This window comes from Pimephales promelas, chromosome 21 (assembly GCF_988280905.1).
Source record: "Pimephales promelas chromosome 21, fPimPro1.hap1.1, whole genome shotgun sequence".
Classification (NCBI taxonomy): Eukaryota; Metazoa; Chordata; class Actinopteri; order Cypriniformes; family Leuciscidae; genus Pimephales; species Pimephales promelas.
Window position 1 is genome coordinate 22,991,659 of NC_142789.1, and position 23,481 is coordinate 23,015,139.

Genomic DNA, 23,481 nt, shown 5'->3' on the forward strand with positions numbered 1-23,481 from the left:
AAGTTACTCAATAATATCTTCTTGTTTATAAAACTCTTCTATAAAAGCAATCAACACCAAATTTGCTATTTTCTGCTGTTGTACAGAAACATGTTTAGCACGTTTGCATATTGCTGGAATAGAATAGAATAGAATAGAATAGAATAGAATAGAATAGAATAGAATGGGGATTTTCTACCTGCACTCTTTTCCGTATATAGAAACGTACTGGGCAGTATAGAAACAGGCACCATTTATGTAAATATTGGTAATGCAATATTGATGAAGCCCATGCCATTCCCATATTTGACTATAAGCGGCTAAGTGTGCATCCCAAATCCCCACATCCTCAAATAAACAATCCATTTGTGCATTCATAAATCCACTTAGATCAGTGGTGGTTGCACGTATTGTTTGATAATTTAATAGGCAGAAATGAAATCTGTGTCTGCATGGGGAAAACTTGAATCTTCTATAAGAAGGTGCATATTTTGAGTTTGTCTTAAGTGACTGTTAATAGAGGAACTGGAGAGATGAGTTGTTATTAACTACAGTTATAGTCATAGTGGTTTTTACAAAGCAGAACACTCTCCGATTAGCATAGCAGTGATGTAAAACGTACATAAAACAACATCTTGGGTATAATATTTTATGTTTGCAATCATTCATATGTGTAAAACAAAGCATATTCAATGCGTCTTAGTATGAAGTACTCTGAGATGTAAACTGCACCAGCAAACTTTTGAAGAGCTCACCGCTTCACTCCTCAGTGAGAACGCTCTTGTTTCTGACTATTGGCACTGGCTTCTCTATTGTTTCTTTCTAATGTACCCAAGTGATGTTATCCCAGCGAGTAGGGGCCATGAAAGACCCTTTGTGCATGACCCAACACAACAAGAACTGCTGTTTGTACTTGTCTTTGGTTGAAATATTCTTGTGTACCTTTCATTTAGTAGTTTATGCATTGAAATATACAAAAAGAAGTTAAAGGGGTCTTATAATGCTATTTTAAAAAATTCATTATTTCGTTTATTGGGTGTATTATTAAAATAGGTTTACATGATGTTTAAATGTTCAAAAGACATTATTGTTCATATACTGTACATTTTATTGTAGTGCCTCTATTCCCAGTCTGTCTGAAACGCAATGATCTCTACAAAGTCCCTCCTTTTGAAAAGGCCATCCTAGTGCTCTGATTGGCTAGCTGCCCTAGTGAGTTGTATGGTTGTGATTAGCCAAAAACCTCAAGTGTGTGTTGGAAATGAAACACCCTTTACCATAATTGTGAGCTTCAGCTTCCAAGGCTTCTAAAGCAACTGCAAACACACAGTTAATAATGTCATCAGTATCCCAAGCCTGAAATGTGGATGATCAAGCAGCACAAACTTTGCAAGCGTGACTTTAGCAGAATGTTTCACAGTGGGTTTTTCTTCTTCACTGTCTGTAACAACTTAGTGACAGTTTAAAAACATAGAAGTGCATCTTATTTATTTAGGTGTGTATAGCCAGTGTTGTACTCTGAAAATTGGAAGAAAATGCACAGTACACAAGCTAGCCTAGCCTAGTTAGCCTTAGGCCCCGTCCACACTACTGCGTTTTCGTTTAAAAACGGAGACCTTTTGCTACGTTTGCACCTCCCGTCCACACTAAAACGGGAAAAACGAAGACCTAAAACGGAGAAGTTTAGAAACGCTGCAGCTGCGTTTTGCGTTTTGAATCTCCGGAGGGCGTTTTAGTGTGGACGAGACAAAACGGAGGAGTTTACAAACGATGACGCAGAGGCTCACGCTCGGCTCTATGATTGGGTGTCATCAGTCATGACGTATCTTTCCCTGATTCGCCAACCACTGTTTACACCGGCGCGCGCATGCCCAGTGTTGGTGAATGGTCACGTGATCCACGTTTTCAGTCGTTTTAGTCATAGACATTTGCTGCGTCCCAATTCGCTTACTTATACTACGCCCTAAAAGTATGTACTCTTTTTGTGAGGAAAAAGTACATACTTTTGAGTGTGTAGCAAAAGAGTAGGCAAGCTTTGGGACATACTATCACGTCATCTTTAACGGACAGCTCTGTCGCGTGCTCCGTGCATCCTGTCACCGTAAACTGCCCTGTCAATCATCTTGTCACAGTTAAAATCCTCCATTCTATCTAATTTTATTTCCTACCGTTTCGGAGAGCACGTTCATCTGCCAGTTGTGGGTCTTTCATGCTCTCCTCGTGTTTGCAATTTGAATGATGCATTTAAAACGTAATGGCTAAACGTGTCTTTACAAAAGTTCGCAATGCTGCTGCAAATGCAATATAATGTGGACAACATTGAATAAATTCATTTTCGTCAGTTTAGATACTGATAATTAATCACTCAAAGCTCTTTATCTAAACCTCTCTACACAACCGCGGGGACTCGCGCATCCTCCGTATCGACTACGTGCTGTAGTTTTTTAACACTTTTTTACTCGTGTTTGTAGTTCTAACCAAATCCTCGTCCAACGCGCAATGGTTTGTGGGTAATATCAGCCGTTAGAGTGTGCATCGATCTACACTTCGGATTCTGACCGGAAAAAGTAGACCATCCGGGTATCTTTGAAACATTCATTTCAACATACTACAATTTGGGACGTACTAATTCTATTTTCGAATACTATTTAGGACGGATAGTATGCGAATTGGGACGCAGGGATTATGTCTATGGTTTTAGTGTGGACGGAGATCAATTCTAATACGCAGGTAAAACGCTAGTGTGGATGGAGATCGTTTTCGTTTTAACTCTCCGTTTTTAAACGAAAACGCAGTAGTGTGGACGGGGCCTTAGTGTTATTTATCAGTGGAGACAGTTTTCAAACATTTTCATCCAGTCGTTCCAATAATGTTATAAATCAAACTACCCTTTCATTGCATTGCAATATATATGTGTATATATATATATATATATAAATAAATATATATATATATATATATATATATATATATATATATATATATATAATACTTCATTCCCTGTATTTATTAGTACAGTCTACAGCAGAGGCGGAGTGATATGTTGTTACTTAGGCAACCGAGAGAGGTAGTCCCGACTGTAATGCACTTCGGTTCTGTGTTTATTTTTCGGTGCAGTACTACTAACCGGATCAAAGTAAAATTCTGCCGCTGCTGAGAAACTAGTTCCTTTAAATGTATTGCGATCATTGAGATGCAAGAGTAGTTTGATTTTTAACATTATTCTATTTACAGAAATTTACATCGGAAGAATTTTTCAATTTGTATTTTGTATTGTTTCTCCTTTATGTTTGTTTTTTTTTTTTAAGAAAAAACCCAATAAATACAATGTTAAAAAAAAACAGGTCACTGTGCCACAAGCGATAACGGATAATTTACCTCCGATTTTGAAAGCAGCGTTCAAAATGAATTCTATGCAAATGTACAACTGTACTTCATAACAACATTAGTCAATCAGTATATTTTGTTAATGTTTTGATTTTTAATAATATTATTTCTTGATTTGATTATGTCCTTACCCATTTCCAATGCGAGTGCGGTCCAGAAGTGCGCTTTCACAGAGAGACTCCGCCCACACGCTGTTCTGAATGGCTGTGATTTTTGATTGACGTGTGGCATCTCGCAGTCGCGTCGCGTCTAGTGTGGACAGACACACTTGCTGTCGCTGGAATTTTATCACGTCGCGTGTAGTTAGGAGGACACGGTGTAAGGCTAAATTGGAAATGAGGCCCGATGTCCAAAATCTTGAACCACCCCTTTAAGTTAACATCCATTTTCGTAAATCCAAAAAAGGGGTTTTACTTTCACATCAAAACACGAAGGCAGTGTCTGAGTTGATACTTATTTTTTAAATTTAGGTAATAATAGTACACTGTAAAAAATATTTTCAAGATTTGTTATCACAACATATTTTCTTTTGTCAAATCAACTTTATAATAATTTATTTAGTTGCGATAACTTATTATTTTGAGTTTCTGATGATTAAATTAATCTCCTTCATTGTATTAACTCACTTTTGCACACTTCAGAATGCCGGCGGAACTTGTAGCAGACTTTTTTTTTTTTTAATACTGTGACAAACTTCTTTAGTAACATACTGTTTTTCGCCTACTACTATATAGTAGGGAAGTATGTGTTACAGCGTTTCCACGATATGGAGACAATTCACTGAAGCTTCGTCTTCTTTATTTGCGTACATGCCTTTTGATGGGCATTATGCTAATATTTCACCATGTGGCGGAGACGTTTGCGTAAGAAACATCTACACTTAAATCGAGGCATTTTAGGCAGGTCTGGAGCTGTATTCTCTGTTCGAATAAATCTCTTTGGGAGACTGAGCTTTATAACTTTGCAGATCTTATACTGTACATGCACAAACAGATTCATTACACACTAAAGGAAAAGGAAAACCGTAAAAAGCATCATTATATGAGTCGTAATATTCTTGTGTATTTGTCAGGCAGATATTCTATGTGTGCTTCGCTCGATCTTGTGCAACGGTCACTTAAATTCTATTAGCATCTCCGCACTTTGTTTTCAAGCTTGCTTCATTAAAATGAGTGAAAAGACATCAAATGCATGAAGCTAGGCAGCAATTTATTTATTTGTCAGCAATGTGCAATCACACCCACACTGATTAGCATTTGAACATCTCATGTTTTAAGATCTATTGAATGACTGTTTGATTTAGCTGTTGATGTGGAGCTCAATAAGGGTGTTTTTTTTTATGCTCTCTTCAGACGTGTGTGTAGACGTGCGATGGCCTGTGAGTGACGGGATCATCTGAATTTAAAAGATTGTTCCCTTGGAGAGGAATATTTATTTTTATAGCGTATCAGTCGAATTGAGGGCAGAGAAGGAAGAGGGGACGTGAGTGTGCATTAGCATTAAATAGGTCACCTTGAGTGGGAACACTGGTTGTGGAGGGCCGTGTGTTGATGACTGTGCAAGGCACCATGGATGAGATTGTGTGTGACAGAAATGCCAAGATGGAGAGGTATTGAAAGATAGGCTTTGTACGTGAAGCTGGATAACAGGGTATTATGTTCAACTTCAAATGTGATGCTTTGATTTGGAATGTTTTTATTGCTTGTGGATTGGGTGACAGAATATGACAATTGAAGTTGTAGTTCTTGCAAGGCTGAACTATAGTGATATTCCTTAAATATTTGGATAGGATTCTAAAATATAATTTCTAAAATCTAAGTATTAATGGTCTGCAATCATTTGAACCCAGTCGCTTTAACATATGCTTCTGTTAAAAAGTGTTGGGGTCAGAAAAAGTGTTTTTCCTAAATTTTATACTCTATTATTAAATGAATCAAAAGTGACAGGAAAAATACATGCTTCAAATATTTATATTTCAAATAAATGCTGTTCTTTTTCCTTCTTATTCATTAAAGAGTCCTGAAAAACATAAATCACCATTTCTACAAATGCAATAAGCAGCACAACTGTTTTCAGCATTGAAAACAGAAATGTTTTTTGAGCACCAAATTTGTAAAGGATCATGTGCACTGTGTATATATATATATATATATAGATATATATATATATGTTAACGTTTTCCTGTTAAAAATACGGTAACAACATTTTAGGTTTTACAGACTTTTAACCGTATTTCATTCATTTACTGACCTTTTGAAGTATTAATATCTCTGTTTTGTTCCTCTGTAATACACTGATCAATGACAGTGTCATTTACACAAACATTAAACACCTTCATAGTAATATGTTGAAATGTAAAAATGCAATAAGCATTAATTTAACAACATTAAATGTAACATAAAACCCTAAAGTACATAACTGGTTAGAAAAAAAAAACTAAGAAAATTATGAAGAAATAGTTATTTAAAAAATAAATACATTAAATGTGAAGTGTCACGCAGGGAATTGTGGGAATGTCAATTTACGTTTTTTCACTGTAAATTATACAATGACTTGTTCTTTTTCTCTTCCAAAAACTGCAAATTTAACAGTATTTTACAGTAAAATTACATTAAATGTACTATTATATATATATCACAGTTATTTACCGTATATAGTAAGGAAACTTTCTGTTAACCAATTAACAGTTTTTCACTGTAGCATTTTTGCAGTATTTTACTGTATTTCACGATAAGTTTTTTACAGTCTGGCACTGAAGACTGGAGTAATGATGCCCAAAATTCAGCTTTGCCATAACATGAATAAGTCGCATTCTAAACATTTTAAAATGCGGGAAAACGTTATTTGAAATTGTAATAATGTTTCACAACATTGCTGTTTTTTGCTGTATTTTTGATCAAATAAATGTGTTTAAGAGACCAACAACAACAAAAAAGTATCTTACTCAAACTTTTGAATAGTATATTCCAACTAGATAATTGTTTTTTTGTTTGTTTTTTAGGTGTTTGGCTTTTGTAAATACCATAAATCATTTCTAATTTAAAGATAAATTTAAGCCAGTCATCTGAATATCTAAGTATAAAGAAGGTCAAGGATATTAAAGCACCAGATTTAGCACCAACACAAAATTAAATTGTGAGCTGTGAATTATTTTACTGCCTGGCCAGGCTTAATCTGCAACCAACAATTGAGCCCATGTTATAAATGAAATGGCGTTTTGTTTCCTTCACCCGAGTGCTCACATTATTTTATGAGCAGGAATGGTGCTTTAAATCCAGCGTTAGGCCTGGTAATAAATTGAAAACATCATGAAGGCCTAAAATGGACTCTTAATATCCGTTTACAGGGTATTATTTAGCACTTAAACGTGTCTCTGTGTCATTGTGTGGCTCTCAAGGCTAAGCTGCCCCGCCATGTGTCTAATGTAAACATGTCTGTGGTAATAATAGAACAACAGCTGTGTAGTCAATGGAACACAATCAATATGTGGGACACTCTAGTTCCATTGTATGGATCTTATGGAAGACAACATGCAATGCTGTATGCTACACTGCCCAGAGTGTACACAACCATTCAGGATTACTGGACAGTTTAGGGTTTGTGCCAATAAAAAAAAGCTGAATCAGCTTGGTCAATTAAATCTTTTTGGGTTAAATTTTGGGTCTATCAAATCTTTTTGCAGTTTGAGAGGCCTTTTTTTTTGGCCCTCTTCCGTCTATGCTGGAGACACTTTTCCTATGAATTTCATGTTCGTATGATCAACATTTTTGTTAAGTCGACGTGATATCTAAATTTATTTAGCCTATTTATGGTCCTTGCTTTCATTTTGCACAATTCATCATTGGATGTTTTTTCCAAAGCCACGTTTTTTTCCAATTTAATATCTAATTTTGTTTACTGTTGTGATTCTCTAAATTCACTTAAGCTTTTAGTGTTTTGACTTTTTTTATTTTATTTATTAATTTTTTTTAATCAAAAATCACATTTAAATCAGAAACTACCTTTAAAAAATTTGGGGTCAGCAAGGTTTTTTTTTTTTTTTAAGTAAAGTAATGCTTTTATTTAGTAAGGATGCTAGTAAGAATGAGAATGCTAATTAAATGGATCAAAAAAATGACTGTTCAGATATTTATAATGTTACAAAATATTCAAATAAATGGTGTTCTATTGAACTTTCTATTCATTACAGAATCCTGAAAAAAAAAACAGCACAACTGTTTTTAACATTGATAACAATAAGAAATGTTTCTGAAACAGCAAATCATCATTGTAGAATAATTTCTGATCATGTGACACTGGAGTACTGGATACCTCACCGTTATAAATTACATTTTAAAATATATTAAAATAGAAAACAGCTATTTTTTTTTTAATTGTAATATTATTTCACAATATTACTTTTTTACTGTATTTTTGATCAAATAAATGCAGCCTTGGTGACCATAGGAGACATCTTTCAAAAACCTTTGAACGGTATGAATTTAATCCAACGTATTTACTTATTTGTCAGTTTATATTTTACTTCTCAATCAAAAAAAAAAAAAAGCTCTCCCTGATAGAATTCCCTTAAACAAGCGCTGACAAAAGTAAGAGGATTTACTACAAATGACTCTTTAATAGTGACCCCATGAATGGCAGAGATATCAAATTTAGCTGTGATCTACTCTGTTTCTCCTGGAGGCAGACAGGGCTTGAGTTCACGATACCTTGCCAGCTCAGGAACCCAGCTTGGCATGAGAGATGTTTTGTATCCTATCTTAGCAGCAAGGACAATTAAGGTTGCGCCAGCTTTGTTGGCAATATGAAATTAGATCCGTGTTGTGTTTTTCAACAGCATTGTCGTTCCAATCGTACGGATGTAAGAACTGATGCCAACATCATCATTAAAGTAAGCGATACTAAAAGTTGGCTGAACTGACTCCGTGTTCCGCTCTGTTTCATGGTTTAGCTGTCTTTAAAATGGCATCTAATTATTTCCTAAACAAATTACAGTAACTGTACCATGCATTTAGCGAGAACATGTCTAAGTGAAACTTCTGACTTTCTGCTCTCATGTTGAGAGAAATACCCTCTCAAATGATCTGACCTCCCACCCTCTGAACAGCACAATGGCCGTGAAGAAAGCTGTGAAGCTAAAGGAATTAAAACAGGCTCGCCGCTTGTAATCCTACTATCTCCCCATGCTAGAGTTATCGACACACATACTCTCATGCACCCCCTCGTAAGTCACAGTACTGATATATTAACTGCTCTGTGTGCTTTGGACCCCCATCGGCCCCTTATGTTTCCCCATCAACAAAACAAAGTCAACAGCCCGTCTTTCACAAGTACACCTGACCTATACATTAACATGTTGTAATCCAAAACGGAAACAACTAGCTAAAGATCAGATTACCTGTCACCAAATATCATTGTTTGATGTCACTCTGTATTATCACAGGATTCTGTCTGGAAGGTAAAGGCATATTTTTAGTGCATATGAACTTTTGTAAATAGAATTATGGGTTGGTCTCCATGGTTATTAGAAATATGAGACACGGACGCTGTGTGTGTGGTGGGTTTTTGAAGCTGTGAAAGTCTCAGCTTTTCCATAAACACCTTTCAGATCCCAACCCCTCCGCTTTCTTCACTGTCCATGACTCATTCACCCCCCTATATATATACCGAAGACAGACAGGTTTGTCAAGTAAGTGAAGAAACTAAAAATATCAAATGATGTTGCAAGTTTTTTTTTTTTCAGTTTGTAATGAAATGCCGAAGCAAACATTTACAGGTTGTAATGAATTTTCTTTACCCTGGAAGTAGGATACAGACTAATTCTCATTATTTTCTTAGTATGCGCTGATAGGGATAGTTCACCATCATCTAGGTGATAGTAGCATCATCTAATAATTTATTTTAAAAAATACACTTTTTATAAGGGGTACAGTGACAACTAGTATGGATATGGTGCGTGAGTAGTATAACAAAGTGTCACCATTGTTTGATGCCCGTGATGCCCATTTCGGTTGCTTCTTTTACTTGGTCTTCCATGAGTATGACTAAAAGAGAAACCACAACGAACACATCTTGACTATCGACAAATGCCTTTATTGCAGTTCTCTGTTCGTCTTTTAAAATTAATGCGCTGTCGATTTCTTCTAAAACAGACGCGATAGCGGAATCTATACATTTCAATTCTCCAGCTGCAGTCAACTTTGTTGTAAACCAATTCAAACCAAGCACTCTTTGATGCGTAACTGCAGATCATCTGTCCATCATCGGATAAAGCCCGTCCTGGCAATTTGATTGGCCCGACCATTTTTTACTGATCATAATTACTCCTCAATGGATCGAGTCCAGACCGAATTTCCCGACCAAAAAATGTGTGGGTGGGGTTCGGGCTGGCATCCAGGCTAAAAGACTGCAACAACAGCGTAAGCGTGCCACTTGACGTAACGCGGTTGTCCACGTCTGTCTCCATGGTTACTATGGCAGTACAAGCGGAAACTAGGGATATATTACGTCATTGACAGGTGAACATATCCAGGGACGAGCCATTATTTAAAATTGGAATTTCTCTGAAATTAAAAATCTTTGGGAACTTTTGGGATATTGTAAGTACACAGCTGCAGGAAATATGTCACACTGTGTAAGTGATTTTGGATATTTTATTACAAAACCTTACATATATTGTACCTTTTTTACCGAGGCATTTTTAAATCATCTGTTCTGCAGAATAAAGTAAGTTTGGTTTTGAATGGCATGAGGGTGGATAAACTATCCCTTTAATATGAGGGAAAAATGCTCAAGACTTGATGGAAATATGTGGCAAGTATAAATGCATGCTATGTCCACCATGTTGGCTTGGAAATGTGGTGTTTTTTTTACATTTACCCCTTCCCTGGTTGCAACAGATATAATAATGAATGTACTCATTTAATGTACAGCTTTTTGCACACTTTGTAGTATGGAAGTATGCATATTAAGATACAGGGCCATACATGCTATTCAGCACAACATCCTGCAGAACTGTTCGGATTGTGATTTCATGTTCAGTGTGAACCTGAAAACAAACCCCGTATTGGAATATTGTGCCACTGCCAACAAAAATCGTTTTAATACCAAAGGAAAACCTGACTGTGCACTGCAGCGTAATTAAAGCAGCCAGATCTTTCTGCAAGTAGCCCATGCAGGGGTCCGGCTTACTCAATATGGAAAAGCTAGTCCCTTATCCAGCCCCACATGTCTGCTGTGCCTCTTAATCATTTCTGATCATGAATCATATCTGTTCATGACAAGCTGTGCTTAAAGTGAAAATGACTTGCAGTTCCACTGCGGAGGAGAATATGAGGAAGCCTTCGAGGCACTTGCTACCAACCGGAGGCGGCAGGTAGAGCTTGCGCCTGGATCCAGCCTTGTTGTGGGAGACTCAGTTGGGATTTTCTTTCAGTTTAATTGCAGCTGGTTCAAATGCAAGCCTCACCGATGTTCTGAAATCTGTAGGGTTTGGGCATTTTATGGATTTCGTCCAAGAGTTGAAAAAACATGGCTTTTAGTTGGAGGATTTTCTGAAAACAGAAAAATGTGCATTGTTGTTGCTTGTTGACTTGTTAACCCTTATAAAAAGTACTGTGGCGGATGGTACATCCATGGTACAGTGATGTTATCAGATAGTAGTACTCTTATATTCTCTTATGGTCACTAAGTCTGCATTTATTTGGTCAAAAATTAAGTGAAAACACAGTAATATTGTGAAGTAGTATTACAATTTTTAAATGTTCTATTTTAAAATGTGACTTCATTACATTTTCAGCATCATTACTTGCCACGTGATCCTTCAGAAATCATTCTAATATGCTGATTTGCTGCTCAAGAAACATTTAATGTTATTATCTATATTGAAAACAGTGATTTTGCTTTTCCATGGAACTGGAAACCAAACCATAATACATTTTTATAGTGAATGGTGAAAGTTCAAAACAGTGTTTATTTGAAATATTTGTAACATTTTGAATGCCTTTAATGTAATTTCTGATCAATTTAATGTGTTCTTGCTGAATAAAACTATTAATTTCTTTCCAAAAATATCTTACTGACCCCAAACATATATGTATGGTATTGTAATTTTCTTTTTTTTTTCTTTTTTTACATTTATGGTAGCCTACTCTATGGGAAATCCAAATATATCTTAGTGGTACTGAACATGGTTAAAAAACAAAAACAAAAAAAAAACACATGGTATCACCACAGTACCTTTTGGTAAGTCCACGAGTTATACGATGTATACTGTGGTACTGAGATATTACCATATTCGTTTAACATTGGATGTTACATGTTACTACAAGGTAGGGCTGTCAAACGATTAATCGCATCCAAAATAAAAGTTTGTGTTTACATAATATAGACCATTTCACAAGATGTAAACAACACTGGTCCAGAAGCACTTCCTGTTTCAGTTTTTTAACACTACATAAAAGCTGGGATAAAATACAACCAACAGAACATTTAAAACCGAATCAAAAAGTTAAACAAACATCTTTAAGATGCTTTCTTTACATGTGACAGAAAACAGTTACAAACTGAAACAGGAAGTGTTTCTGGACCAGTGTTGTTTACATCTTGTGAAATGGTCTATATGTGGGTGCACTGTGTATAATTATTTTGTGTATATTTAAGAAAAAAAATATATTTATTTATGAAATATTTATATATAATATATAATTCTATATAAATATTATATAAATCTATATACATGAAAATATTTCTTAAATATATAAAAGCATTTGTGTATTTATATATACAAAATAATTATACACAGTGCACCCACATATACAGTATTATGTAAACACAAACTTTTATTTTGGATGCGATTAATCGTGATTAATCGTTTGATAGCCCTATAGTAAAAATAAATACTATAGTATTATCATGGGACATGTAAAAAAAAAATGGTTATACCATAATTCCTGATGAATAGCATATGCCATGATACTTTTTTGCAAGTAAATCTATCAGCAATTATTGAATGTGTTTCTTGTATTGAACAACCTTTCTGTGACACTATAACTATGCCAAGTAGTTCTCTCAATTTAGATGTTTCCCTTTATGTCAGACTTGTTTGCTGCGCTCAGTTATACTGCCTTTGAAATACACAGAGAAGAATAATAATTTAATATCCATTTATCTGGGCACTATAATACTGTCTGGGGTTTGTCCTGAGTGAGTGTTTACTGTGTAGAATTGTGATAAATGGATGGGCTTTAGCAGCTAGCAGGAGCTGTAGTGCAAATTGAGAGCTCTGAATGACAAAGATAGGCAAAAGAGACTCTGTCCAACACCACAGATGACAGGGACTCTGTGTGACTGACAGTGGGTGCACATTTCTCCACCGCAAGGGCTGCCGAACACAGGGCTAAATATGTGCATGCAATACTTCCGCCTAATAATTAAACATCCTAATATGAAATTATATCTATTCTTTGAAAACAGGCACATTGTTCCATTTAGCGGAAGCATTGTTAGGGGCTTTGTCATGAAAAATACCCCTTTGTGGCTTATTTGATACAACCGGGAAGTGGTTCGTCTAAGGTTCAGTTCTTTTGTGCAGCCCTCAGCTGTTTGTTTTACATGTTAAGTCCATTAACAGCTTGCTAATAAAGCTTGTGTTTGAGAAGGCGCTCAAACTGATTTACATATCTGGTTTGCAGGAGACAAAAGAGCTTGTGGCCATTAAGAAGTTCAAGGACAGTGAAGGTAAAAGACTGCTACAACCAAATGCTTGCTTTTTCATCCATGTAATTTACTGGTTGGAGACTACAACACTGTATGGTTACCATAATGACACAAAGTATAATTTACATTATTTATCACAGACTCCAAGGGCTAGTTATTTGGTAATGTTTTACACAATGATTGAAGTTTTCTATTTAAAATATGTAAATACAGTTTTTAATAAGCCAAAAATAAATTTAATGGACAGATGTTATTGAAAAAAAGGTATTAAATTGGATTAAATTGTTTATTTTATAAATAACATTTGTAACAGAGATGAATTGTTAATGGCATGAGATTGTTTTCCCATCGTATATCAAGGATCCCAATGATGTCATCGTTTTAAGGGGGGATGGAAACATTTGCTACTTTCATGCTAGGTTAATTTAATGATATATCGAACATATCTAATTTTCACAACAAAGAGATTTGCAGCTCTTAAAAGGTAATGGCACACCAAAGTGCACCCCATTTGTGAGAAGTGCCTTTTATAATGTCACCTTTCTTTGAGAGCTCTATAGCTCATTTGTTTTACTCTAGAAAACACAAGCCCCTTCTCAATCTCGTCTAACCCCCTTGTGTGTTCCCGCAGAGAATGAGGAGGTTAAAGAGACGACGTTACGAGAGCTCAAGATGCTCCGTACGCTGAAGCAAGACAACATCGTAGAACTGAAAGAGGCTTTTCGTCGAAGGGGAAAACTCTATCTTGTGTTTGAATATGTGGAGAAGGTGAGCTCAAATCAAGCTTTCTTTTAACTTTCATTTGGTTTGGTCTGAATTGTAGTTCAAATGACGATGATGTGTTGTTTCAGATAGTGTTTTGCTATATATATTTCAGAATATGCTTGAGTTGTTGGAGGAATTGCCCAATGGTGCCCTACCTGATAAAGTACGAAGCTACATCTTACAGCTGATTAAAGCTATTCACTGGTGCCACAAGAATGAAATCGTTCACAGGGGTATGACAGTCTCTGTATTGTTTATAGATTTCTTAATTCATATTATCTTAAAGGAATAGTCACCCATAAATGAAAATTCTGTTATCATTTACTCACCCTCATGTCGTTCCAAACCCGTAAGACTTTCGCTCCTCTTCAAACTGATGATCTTTCTAATCTGAGAGCTTTCTGTCCCTCCATTGACAGTTGATGCAACTACCAATTTTATACTTCAAAAAGTTCATAAATTGATCTTTAACCCTTTCATACATAAGTTTAAAATATTCTAACTGACCCCCTAGCGTGAGTTTTTCAAGGCGACCGTTATTTAGAACTTGTCACTTTAATGTTTCCATGGTGACGCGTCATTGCTTGTCACGTGACGCAGCACAACCACAACACAGCGCTGAATGAATGATGATCTGCTTATGTCATTTTTCCTTTTTTATTAAAAATATTCACAAATGTATTAGCTATAGCATGAAACACTGATATTCCGATTGTGAAATATGTGCAAGTGTATGATGGGTTTTGTCATTTAAACATCTTTATAACGATTGCGTTAGAACAAGTTTGAATTTAGCAGTTGATCATGTGATGCACTGACCGTTCTAATCACACCGGTGTGATCGTACGCGTGAAAGGGTTAAGCAATCCAATTGAATTGAGCAATTGATTCCAAATTTTTGGAAGAGACACAATCGCTTTATATGATGAACTGATTGAATTTAGGGTTTTATTCACATTTAAACATTAAAGCGAACAGAATTTTCTTTTTTGGGTACTTTATACCTTTTAAGAACAAAAGAATGCATATATAGATAGATGAAATAGATTTTTTAAAATTTACAAACCCCAAACTTTTGAACAGTTAGGGTAAGGTTTTTTGTTTGTATGTGGGTCTTTTCTGTTATGAAGTGCCAATTTTAATTTATTGAAGTATTGAATGATGTATCATTAGGAATAAGGAATATGATAAGATGTGTGATGTCTTTAATTTGTCATTTTCAACATTTCTTGTTTATTGCTAGTGTAATTTGTGTGTAGTCTTGAACACAAATTGAGCTCACTAAGAAAAGTCCATCCCTTTTTATCTAATCTGCAGATATCAAGCCTGAAAATCTCCTCATCAGCTCCAATGATATCCTGAAGCTGTGTGATTTTGGTGAGCAGAGGCTTTCTCTCGTCTGATTCAGGACCCGCCACCCCCATATATTCACACTGATCTCTCTCGCTGAATGCTTGGTCTCCTTTCAAGGCATCATGAGTCCTGCGGTGACGTCTGCAAAAAAAAAAATAAATAAATTTCTGACTTTGGATTTAAGTGGAAGGGAACGAAGCAGTCCAAATCACACCGTATGCAAATGTTTGAGTGACAGCGCCTATTATATGTAATGCAAATGTTAAGTTGATGTTTGATCCTTCCAGATATATGATGGAAGATGACTGAAATATCCTCCCTCATCACAGAAAAGGAAGTTGTTAGCAGTGTTAACAACGTTAACAGAGTCGTTAAACTGTTTTCATAACTATTTTTAAAAAGTGTAATTCAGTGCGACAAAACCCAACATCACTATTTTTATTTTTTTATTTTTACTATTTTCTTTTTTTTTTAAATATTCAAAATCTAACTATTTATTTTATCTTTACACAATAATATAATATTTAATAAATTGCTGCTTTTCATCATAGTTTGTTACTGTTAAAGTTACTTTGTTAGTTTTGTGACAGATAAATACTGATCTGGTTGTGAAAAAAACAGTTATATCTTATCATTTACACTTACATAATCTTAATTTAAATATTTTTATGAATTATAAATTAAGGTGATATAATTGTAGTAATAAACATTGCTATAACTGCTGTATATAAATCAACAATATAGACGCGCATTGAATATAAATACATTTTCTAATTATAAATTGAATCATATGTTTTATATATTAACAATAACTTTGTTTAACCTCCTTAAATAACTTTGAACTCGCCCAATGTAACGTTAGGGCTGTCGTCTCAGTTCCTGATAAATCGCATGTTGTACTTCCCAGCCTCCAGGTTCTGCTCCTGATGGAATGTATATATTATTCACTCAGGGTAAAATTTTGCCTCCACACTGAATGCCACGGAAATTGAGAATGACTCACTCCACAGGCTTCTCTCTAAGACTTTTATTTTTAGAGGGAAGAATATGGCAAGATTAATTAAGATCTCTGAATGTTGTGTGCGGTCTTGCTCATGCCAGATACCTTTTCACTTCCCTCCTTCCCTATGTCTATCTATCCGGGCTGGTCACTCCCTAGGCTTTGCTCGCAATCTCTCTGAAGGCAGCGATGCTAACTACACTGAGTATGTGGCGACCAGGTGGTACCGCTCACCTGAACTGCTCCTGGGGTAAGTCCTGATATATGTACCTCCTGCTCTATTTTTCCAAGGTGATTTCTAGTATACATTGTTTCCCGAGACATAATAACTGAAAAATGACCAAGAAGTATTTTCCTCTATAAAGCCAAAAGGGATGAAAAATCAAATCCCCCTTAAAACACAAGCTCTAATATGCATTGAGGGCACATCCTTTTTAAAAATGTTGATTTTATATATCCATTAGATGTGACATCAGGAGTGAGGTGCATGATTATTTGTCCTTGTCTTCATTGAAGTGTTATTTTCTAGTGTGTGCCACTAGACTAGATGAATGCAGTGGAACATTTTTTGAAACTCTCACCATTTAAATTCCACCCACACAAATATTCTCTCCCTCCCTCTTGCTGTGTGTTAGTGCAAAGATTTGTGTCTCAGTGTTATGTCTATCTATCTGCCTCTATCTGCAGGCATTTCTCCTCATCCCTCGTTCGTTATTAAGGGTGCCATTGTTCAAACTTAGAGTTAGGGATTTGAACAAAACCTTAACCCTAAGCATGACACTTTGGTGTGTAAATCTCCGTTTGTGATACAGACGTGGATGTGCTGCTTTGAAAAGTATTGCTATTACCTTTCTAAGCTATCAGATTTGTGATTTGTGCACTTCCGATGATAAAACAGGTGAAAAAAGCCTTTGACCCATTCAAAATTATCTTTAAAGGGGTCATGTTATGCTTTTCCACTTTTTCAACTTCAGTTAGTCTATAATGTTGTTGTTTGAGCATAAACAAGATCTGCAAGGTTACAAAGTCTATTCCATAGGGAGATATTTTATTTAACAGAATCCACTTTTCAATAACTAAAACAAATGACTGGGTTGGACTACGACACAATTTTTCCAGATCTTATGAAGTCACAATGGTACTCATTTAAATAATCTGTGCCTATGGAATAAGCAAAAAAGAGGACGAGGCATGGATGAGCTGCATTATAGAAGACTATGTTGTCTCTATGTTAAAGAGACGCTGTTTTTTCCAACATTTCTAAAACTCATTTGTTTGTCCTACCTGAGGCTGAGGAACTTAGAGTGGTTAACTTATTTTAACACTGTTCCTGAACTTTATAACCCAAACGTTTATCTGTGTACATTGTTTCGGTTTTGTAAGACGGTTTACCTCTCCTTAGGAAAATTAACCATGGTTTTGTGATCAGTTACTGTTTGTATTACCTTAGTTTTCCGACAAATATCACAATTAAATGGTGGATAACTTTGTATCTATGATGTATAAGAAAATGACAAAAAACAAGCCAACAAAACATCTTGTGAAACCCGTGCTTGAAAAGTCTGTCATTGTGCACAATTTTTAGTTAACATTGTCAGGGTCTGAATCGGGCTCGAATTGGATTGAAATTGATGCCATCCTCAATTTTTACACTAGAGATGAACTTGCAGTCATGGAGGGGTGGAACATTTCCCGAACGTGCTAAGCGCTGCTAATAACAACACACTGGGCCAGATATCCAATCACAGCACGTTTTGTATTTTGGATTTCATTGAAATCAGCATGTTTGAACCAGAATGGGGAGAGGGCGATTTATATGCGTTTTTTGAATAATCAAGCATGATAACATTCTAGTACACCCCAAAAACAAAATCAAGACTTTGTAAAAGGAAATAATAGGACCGCTTTAAGGTTATCTTTTTTAAGTCAAAGTCAAGAATTATTTTACATTTCTGTAATACACCACCTGCTGAGAACATTATAGTGACTTGGATTGGGCTCTTTTATCTTGGGCCAGTAAGCAGTCATCCAGGACACTCTCTAGCAAACTATTCAGCAATCACAAAGCAACATTCTGAAAAAAATACTCTTGGAACATCATAGCAACTGCATAGCAACACCCCAGAGACCACCCAGAACACCCCAACAATGACCTAGCAACACCCTAGAAACTGCTCTGAACACCATAAGACATGCAATGCAACTCCTTAGAAACCACCCTGAACATGCTAGCAATGTCCTAAAAACCACTCTTAGCAACCACAAAACAACCAAATAGCAACACCCTATAGAAACCACCTAGAACACCTTGGCAAACCCCTATTAACAACCCTGAACACTCTAGCAACACCCAATAGAAACCACTCAGAGAACATTAGAAGCCTAGCAACACCCTAGAAACCACCCTAGCAACATCCTTAAAAAACACTCTGAACATCTTAGCAACCACAAAGCATTGTGCTAAACAAATGGCATAACAAAATGCCATAGCAACACCCTGGCAACCTCCTTCATCACCCTAGCCTTGTGAAGGGCAAGCAACATAGATTTTCTTCATAAAACAGTTTTCTGTCTTGCATCTGTCAATGAAAGACAAAAACAATCAAACTATTTCACTAAAACAGCTTCAATGGTTCAACTACATGTTTCAAAAACAAATTATCAATAAGGACATGGAAAACTCAAAGGAAGGTCAATACTTGACTTATATTTGTCTTCTTGGCTCTCGCAGAGCTCCATATGGGAAGGCGGTGGACATGTGGTCGGTGGGGTGTATTTTGGGAGAACTGAGTGATGGGCAGCCCCTGTTTCCTGGCGAGAGTGAAATCGACCAGCTCTTCACCATTCAAAAGGTGTTGGGCCCTTTACCACCAGAGCAGATGAAGCTGTTCTACAACAACCCTCGTTTCGCCGGACTAAGAGTAAGGACCTGTATTTTGTTTCACTCTTCTGTCCTGTTCTGCGCTTTCCCCTCCTCGCCTCTTCTCTCCTCTCCTTTCCTCTCCTCTCCTTTCCAATGGCATGGATCCCAGTATTCTGAATAAGTGGCTGCCTATGACTCATGTATCGCTGTGTGCCAGTGTGAAGCACAACTGGCTTTGCCTTGACAGGGCTGATCACAGTACATAAAATTCACACACATGCACATAGATTCACACACACACACACACACACACACACAGTACATAGCCTCAAAAAGTATTTGGACACTCAAGTCATATTTTAAATTATGTTCTGTAACTATGGTGGCATCTGAAACTATTCTGTGGCATCTGTAAATGAATGAAGCTCGACCTTTTCTTTTCTTAACCATATTTTCAATAGATTTTCACCCGGTATGGATTTAATTTGCAGTAATAACTGGTTGACTATATGTTAAATAAATAGATAGATGGATATAAAAGTACATTGTTTTAGGGTTCATTTATTTAGTTAATAATTTTAATGCTTCAACTTAAATTAATTTCATCAAGACAGACTCTAGTTTAAATTTGAATGTAGTATTTTTTATTTCAGCTTCATTTCAATTAACAAAAAATTGTTTTTAATAGTTTTAGTTTTAATTAATAATAATAACCCTGTTGACTATAACAGTCAAACATAGAGTTTAGTGGCAATTGTACACACATATGTCACCACTTAATGCAATTATTCAAAGGATCTCATATTTGTAACGGAAAATGAAATTATTTTGCTATTTTTAGTCCTCCCTCTGTCTGTATTTAACTATGTAAGTATGTGTTTTTGTGTCAGTTTCCTTCTGTAAGTCATCCTCAGACGCTTGATCGAAGGTACCTGGGTATCATCAACGGACTCATGTTGGATTTAATGAAGGTAGAGCAGTCTGCAACACTCATCAGAGAACATTTTCCCTTTTGAATCCCAACAGTTGTGATATAATTGGTGTTGATTTATTTTAAAATTAACTGCAGATGTCATATTACCCCCAAGTGCAAAGTGTTGTTCAAGACTGAATTTGAATGAGTTTAATTGTTCTACAGTAGCATGACTCTCCACATTCTCTTTTCACTGTATCAGAACCTGCTGTGCCTGAACCCCACCGAACGCTTTCTGACAGAACAGTGTCTGAACCACCCAGTGTTTCAGGGTCTGAGAGGGCCGGAACGGCCAGCTGCCCCATCACCCACCCCACCTCGCTCCTCGAAGAGAAAACCGTACCACGGAGACAACACCATACCCAGCCGGTCAGTAATTGCTACTTCTATATACTAGGTTCAATGCGAGGTGTGTTATTTCTGTGCAACTAGTGGAAAATGCAATTGTCAAAATGAGGATTGTTTCCCAAGTAAGAAAGTAAGTAGAGACGAGATAAGGGGCTTTCACACCAGAGGAACCTTTCCATAGTTCCTACAACTATTAGCGGAAGTACCTGGATTTTGGTGTGTTCGCACCTCAGGAACTACAGAAGGAACGATTTTAGTTCTAGGAACTCCCTTTGGAGGAAGTAATTTAGGTCCTACTTCAGAGTAGGGTCTAACCCAGCACCAGAAACACCAGCAGCTTCCGCCATTTTTAAAAAGGCTGTGTAAACACACAGATTACAGCCTATATATTTACTCAAGAAAATAACTTTACAAACATGAAAAAAAGTGATAGGCCTCTTAACCTTTACGCTGAGGAGAAAATCCAACACAACTTTGAGGGGACTAAGAGAAACATGATTATGTGTTTCCGCTCAGCTAGCAGCACTGGGCATCAACCGCACGGCAAACACTAATAACTTTTCATTACTATCTACTTTCTATGTATAACAGTTCTATCTAAAACGTATTAGACAGGACTGTTAAGGCAGATCCTAAACGAATGAACCCGCAGAACACAAACGCTGTGAGCTCAGATTTTGGCGCAGTCAAAATACCGGTGGTACGAATTCAACCAGGAATACGTTCCTAGGGAAACCGTTAGTTCTCAGGGAACCATCCTGGTGGCTAGTTCCTAGAATTATCCATTGCGAAAGCCCCTATAGACAGAAGGACCTACCACCCAATGGTACTGAACTCCTTCATTACCATTTTAAAAATCACCCCAGGATGCATATCTTGATTTCGGCTGAAATAATGTCCAGAATATAAACATTTCATGTTTATCCCTATAGGAGCCACGGCAGTAAAAGTTCAGGTCACCGGCGAGCTAACAGCAAGGACTGCTCGTCTCTACCGCGCCATGAGGACCTCCACCGGAGCAACGAAAGCTTCCTGAACGGCAGTAACATGCCAACCTCATCCACCCTGAGTCCCACGCTACATCCCAAGAGCTACCAGGTCCAGACCCTGAGCCGCTCAGCCTCTAGCAACAAAGATCTGGCCAACAACAACCTTCCGCACCTCCTCAGCCCCAAAGACTCGAAGGGAAAGACAGAGTTTGATTTCAACTTGGGGCCTAAAGTTGGAGGTTCCACTGTGGGAGCGGACACCTCGACGGGCAAGTACCTCAAGTCGTCCAAAACAGGCCGCCACTCATCCTTCCTGGAAGGGAAGACCAGCACGCTGCAGTCTGGGGACAAGCACAGTCGCCATAACTACATGGAATCCTCGCACGGGTCCATGCCTTCCACGTCCTCCTCCAAAAGCTCCTCGTCCTTCCTCAGCCTGTCAAAGAGTCATGGGGCACTGAATGACGCCAAGTCCGTGAACAATCTTGCAGAAACGCGGCTCCACCTTGACGATCCCATGGTGGGGTCAGGCTCAGGCTCCCGCTACTTCCCATCCAGCTGTCTAGATCTTAACGCGGCTCCCGGCAGCCCCAGGGGTGAAAGGCATGCTGGGACGGAACGACAGGGCCACAGCCCTAGTGGCCGAGGGAACATGCGTCTAGAAGGGGGCACTCTAGACTCGCGGCGTTCTTCAGGACGGAAAAAGACACCGGATGAACCGAAGGCTTCGGACACTCTGGACCCAAGCAGGGCCGCAGGAGCAGGGGGCCATGCTCACAATCTACCCTCCCCACATGAATCATATCCTTACGGTCTCGGTTACACCAGCCCGTTCTCCTCGCAGCAGCGACCTCACCGCCACTCCATGTACGTGCGGAGAGAGCGACACCGGCCGCATGGCCAGGAGACGAATTTGGTGGTTGGGCAGGGCGTGCCAACTCGTGCCAGCAGCCTACAACTCCTCTCGCCGCAGCTCCAGCATCGCACACTCCCACGCCACAACACCAGTTCCTCCCGAGAAGAACTCACGCAAGATCTGAGCAGGGTCAGTGACCTGCTCTCGTTTTAATCTCCGTGTCCTGTGGTGTATTAGGCGTTGATCTCGCTAAAATGCTAATCTCTGTGGGTTCCTGTGATCAACATTTGCGGATATTCTCTTATCTGTGTGTCCATCTTTGTCTGAATATTACCTTTTCACAAATTTTCTCTACCTTGTTCGGTGGATTAATTTCAGGAGATTGTATTGTGATGTGTTTACGTATGTGAAGTTGATCTTATTTAAAGCTACACTGTGTAACTCTTTTAGTTTATTCTTTGCTAAAAACCCTTAGTTCTTTAAAAAATACATGCGCTCATTAATGTATATTTACTTCGTTCAAGTAATAAAGTATTCTCGTGAGTGTATAATATGCCATTGAAAATACATACGGGTAAGGGGTTCTAATGTTGGACGCCATGTTGCCCCTCAATCTTGAAAGTACATTAGCCAAAGAGGGACATACCCGTTAATTCAAGCTTCGCCTTTCGCGTTTACGTTTGAGTTAACACTCATGGACGAGGTCGATGGAAGCTAATCTTGGACTACATTGGCCACCGTAGGAGTTAAAACGGAATCGGAATTGTAACTAATATTCACTGGATGGTCATATACCTTTTCACCGCTAGATGGGGGTAAAAATCACACAGTGTAGCTTTAAGATACGGCTCTGCTGCATCCTGCATTCATGCATTTTGTTTCGTTCTATCTGATTAGTACATGCACACTCCCAGTGTCTCCCAGTGTCTGCTTATTTTGCTGTGTGTTTATGTCTGCAGAATGACCAGTCTCCTAAAGAGAAGCCTCATTCTCGCCCCCCGATTAAAGATTCTACGAGGGACAACACAGCTACCTTCCACTCACAACGCCCAAAAAACGAGGTCCGAGGTCTCAACAGGACCCTCAGAACGCGTCCATTCACACACTCACAACTTGCTGTTGTTTATCATGCCTCGGCTTATCTTTGTTTAATGCGTTGATCATAAAAGCAAATCACATTTAGCTTTCAGACCATTTATATGGATGTTTTGTAAATGTTCATGTCACTACATTAACTGCTAGCTTATGTCTTCA

At 37.5% G+C, this 23,481-nt stretch overlaps 1 protein-coding gene across 4 annotated transcripts in view; it reads left to right on the forward strand.

Moving 5' to 3' along the window:
* Nucleotides 1-23,481, forward strand: part of cdkl5 (cyclin dependent kinase like 5) — a 38,833-nt gene that overhangs the window by 4,222 nt on the left and 11,130 nt on the right. For 2 of the 4 annotated variants that reach the window (XM_039674095.2, XM_039674097.2), the window contains exons 4-13: nt 13,056-13,101; nt 13,712-13,848; nt 13,958-14,078; nt 15,163-15,222; nt 16,358-16,448; nt 18,930-19,119; nt 19,952-20,032; nt 20,237-20,403; nt 21,315-22,416; nt 23,187-23,288. In XM_039674095.2, coding sequence (XP_039530029.2) covers nt 13,056-13,101; nt 13,712-13,848; nt 13,958-14,078; nt 15,163-15,222; nt 16,358-16,448; nt 18,930-19,119; nt 19,952-20,032; nt 20,237-20,403; nt 21,315-22,416; nt 23,187-23,288 — 2,097 coding nt within the window. The remainder of the gene's footprint in view (nt 1-13,055; nt 13,102-13,711; nt 13,849-13,957; nt 14,079-15,162; nt 15,223-16,357; nt 16,449-18,929; nt 19,120-19,951; nt 20,033-20,236; nt 20,404-21,314; nt 22,417-23,186; nt 23,289-23,481) is intronic. The other 2 variants (XM_039674096.2, XM_089124869.1) reach the window with 1 other exon arrangement.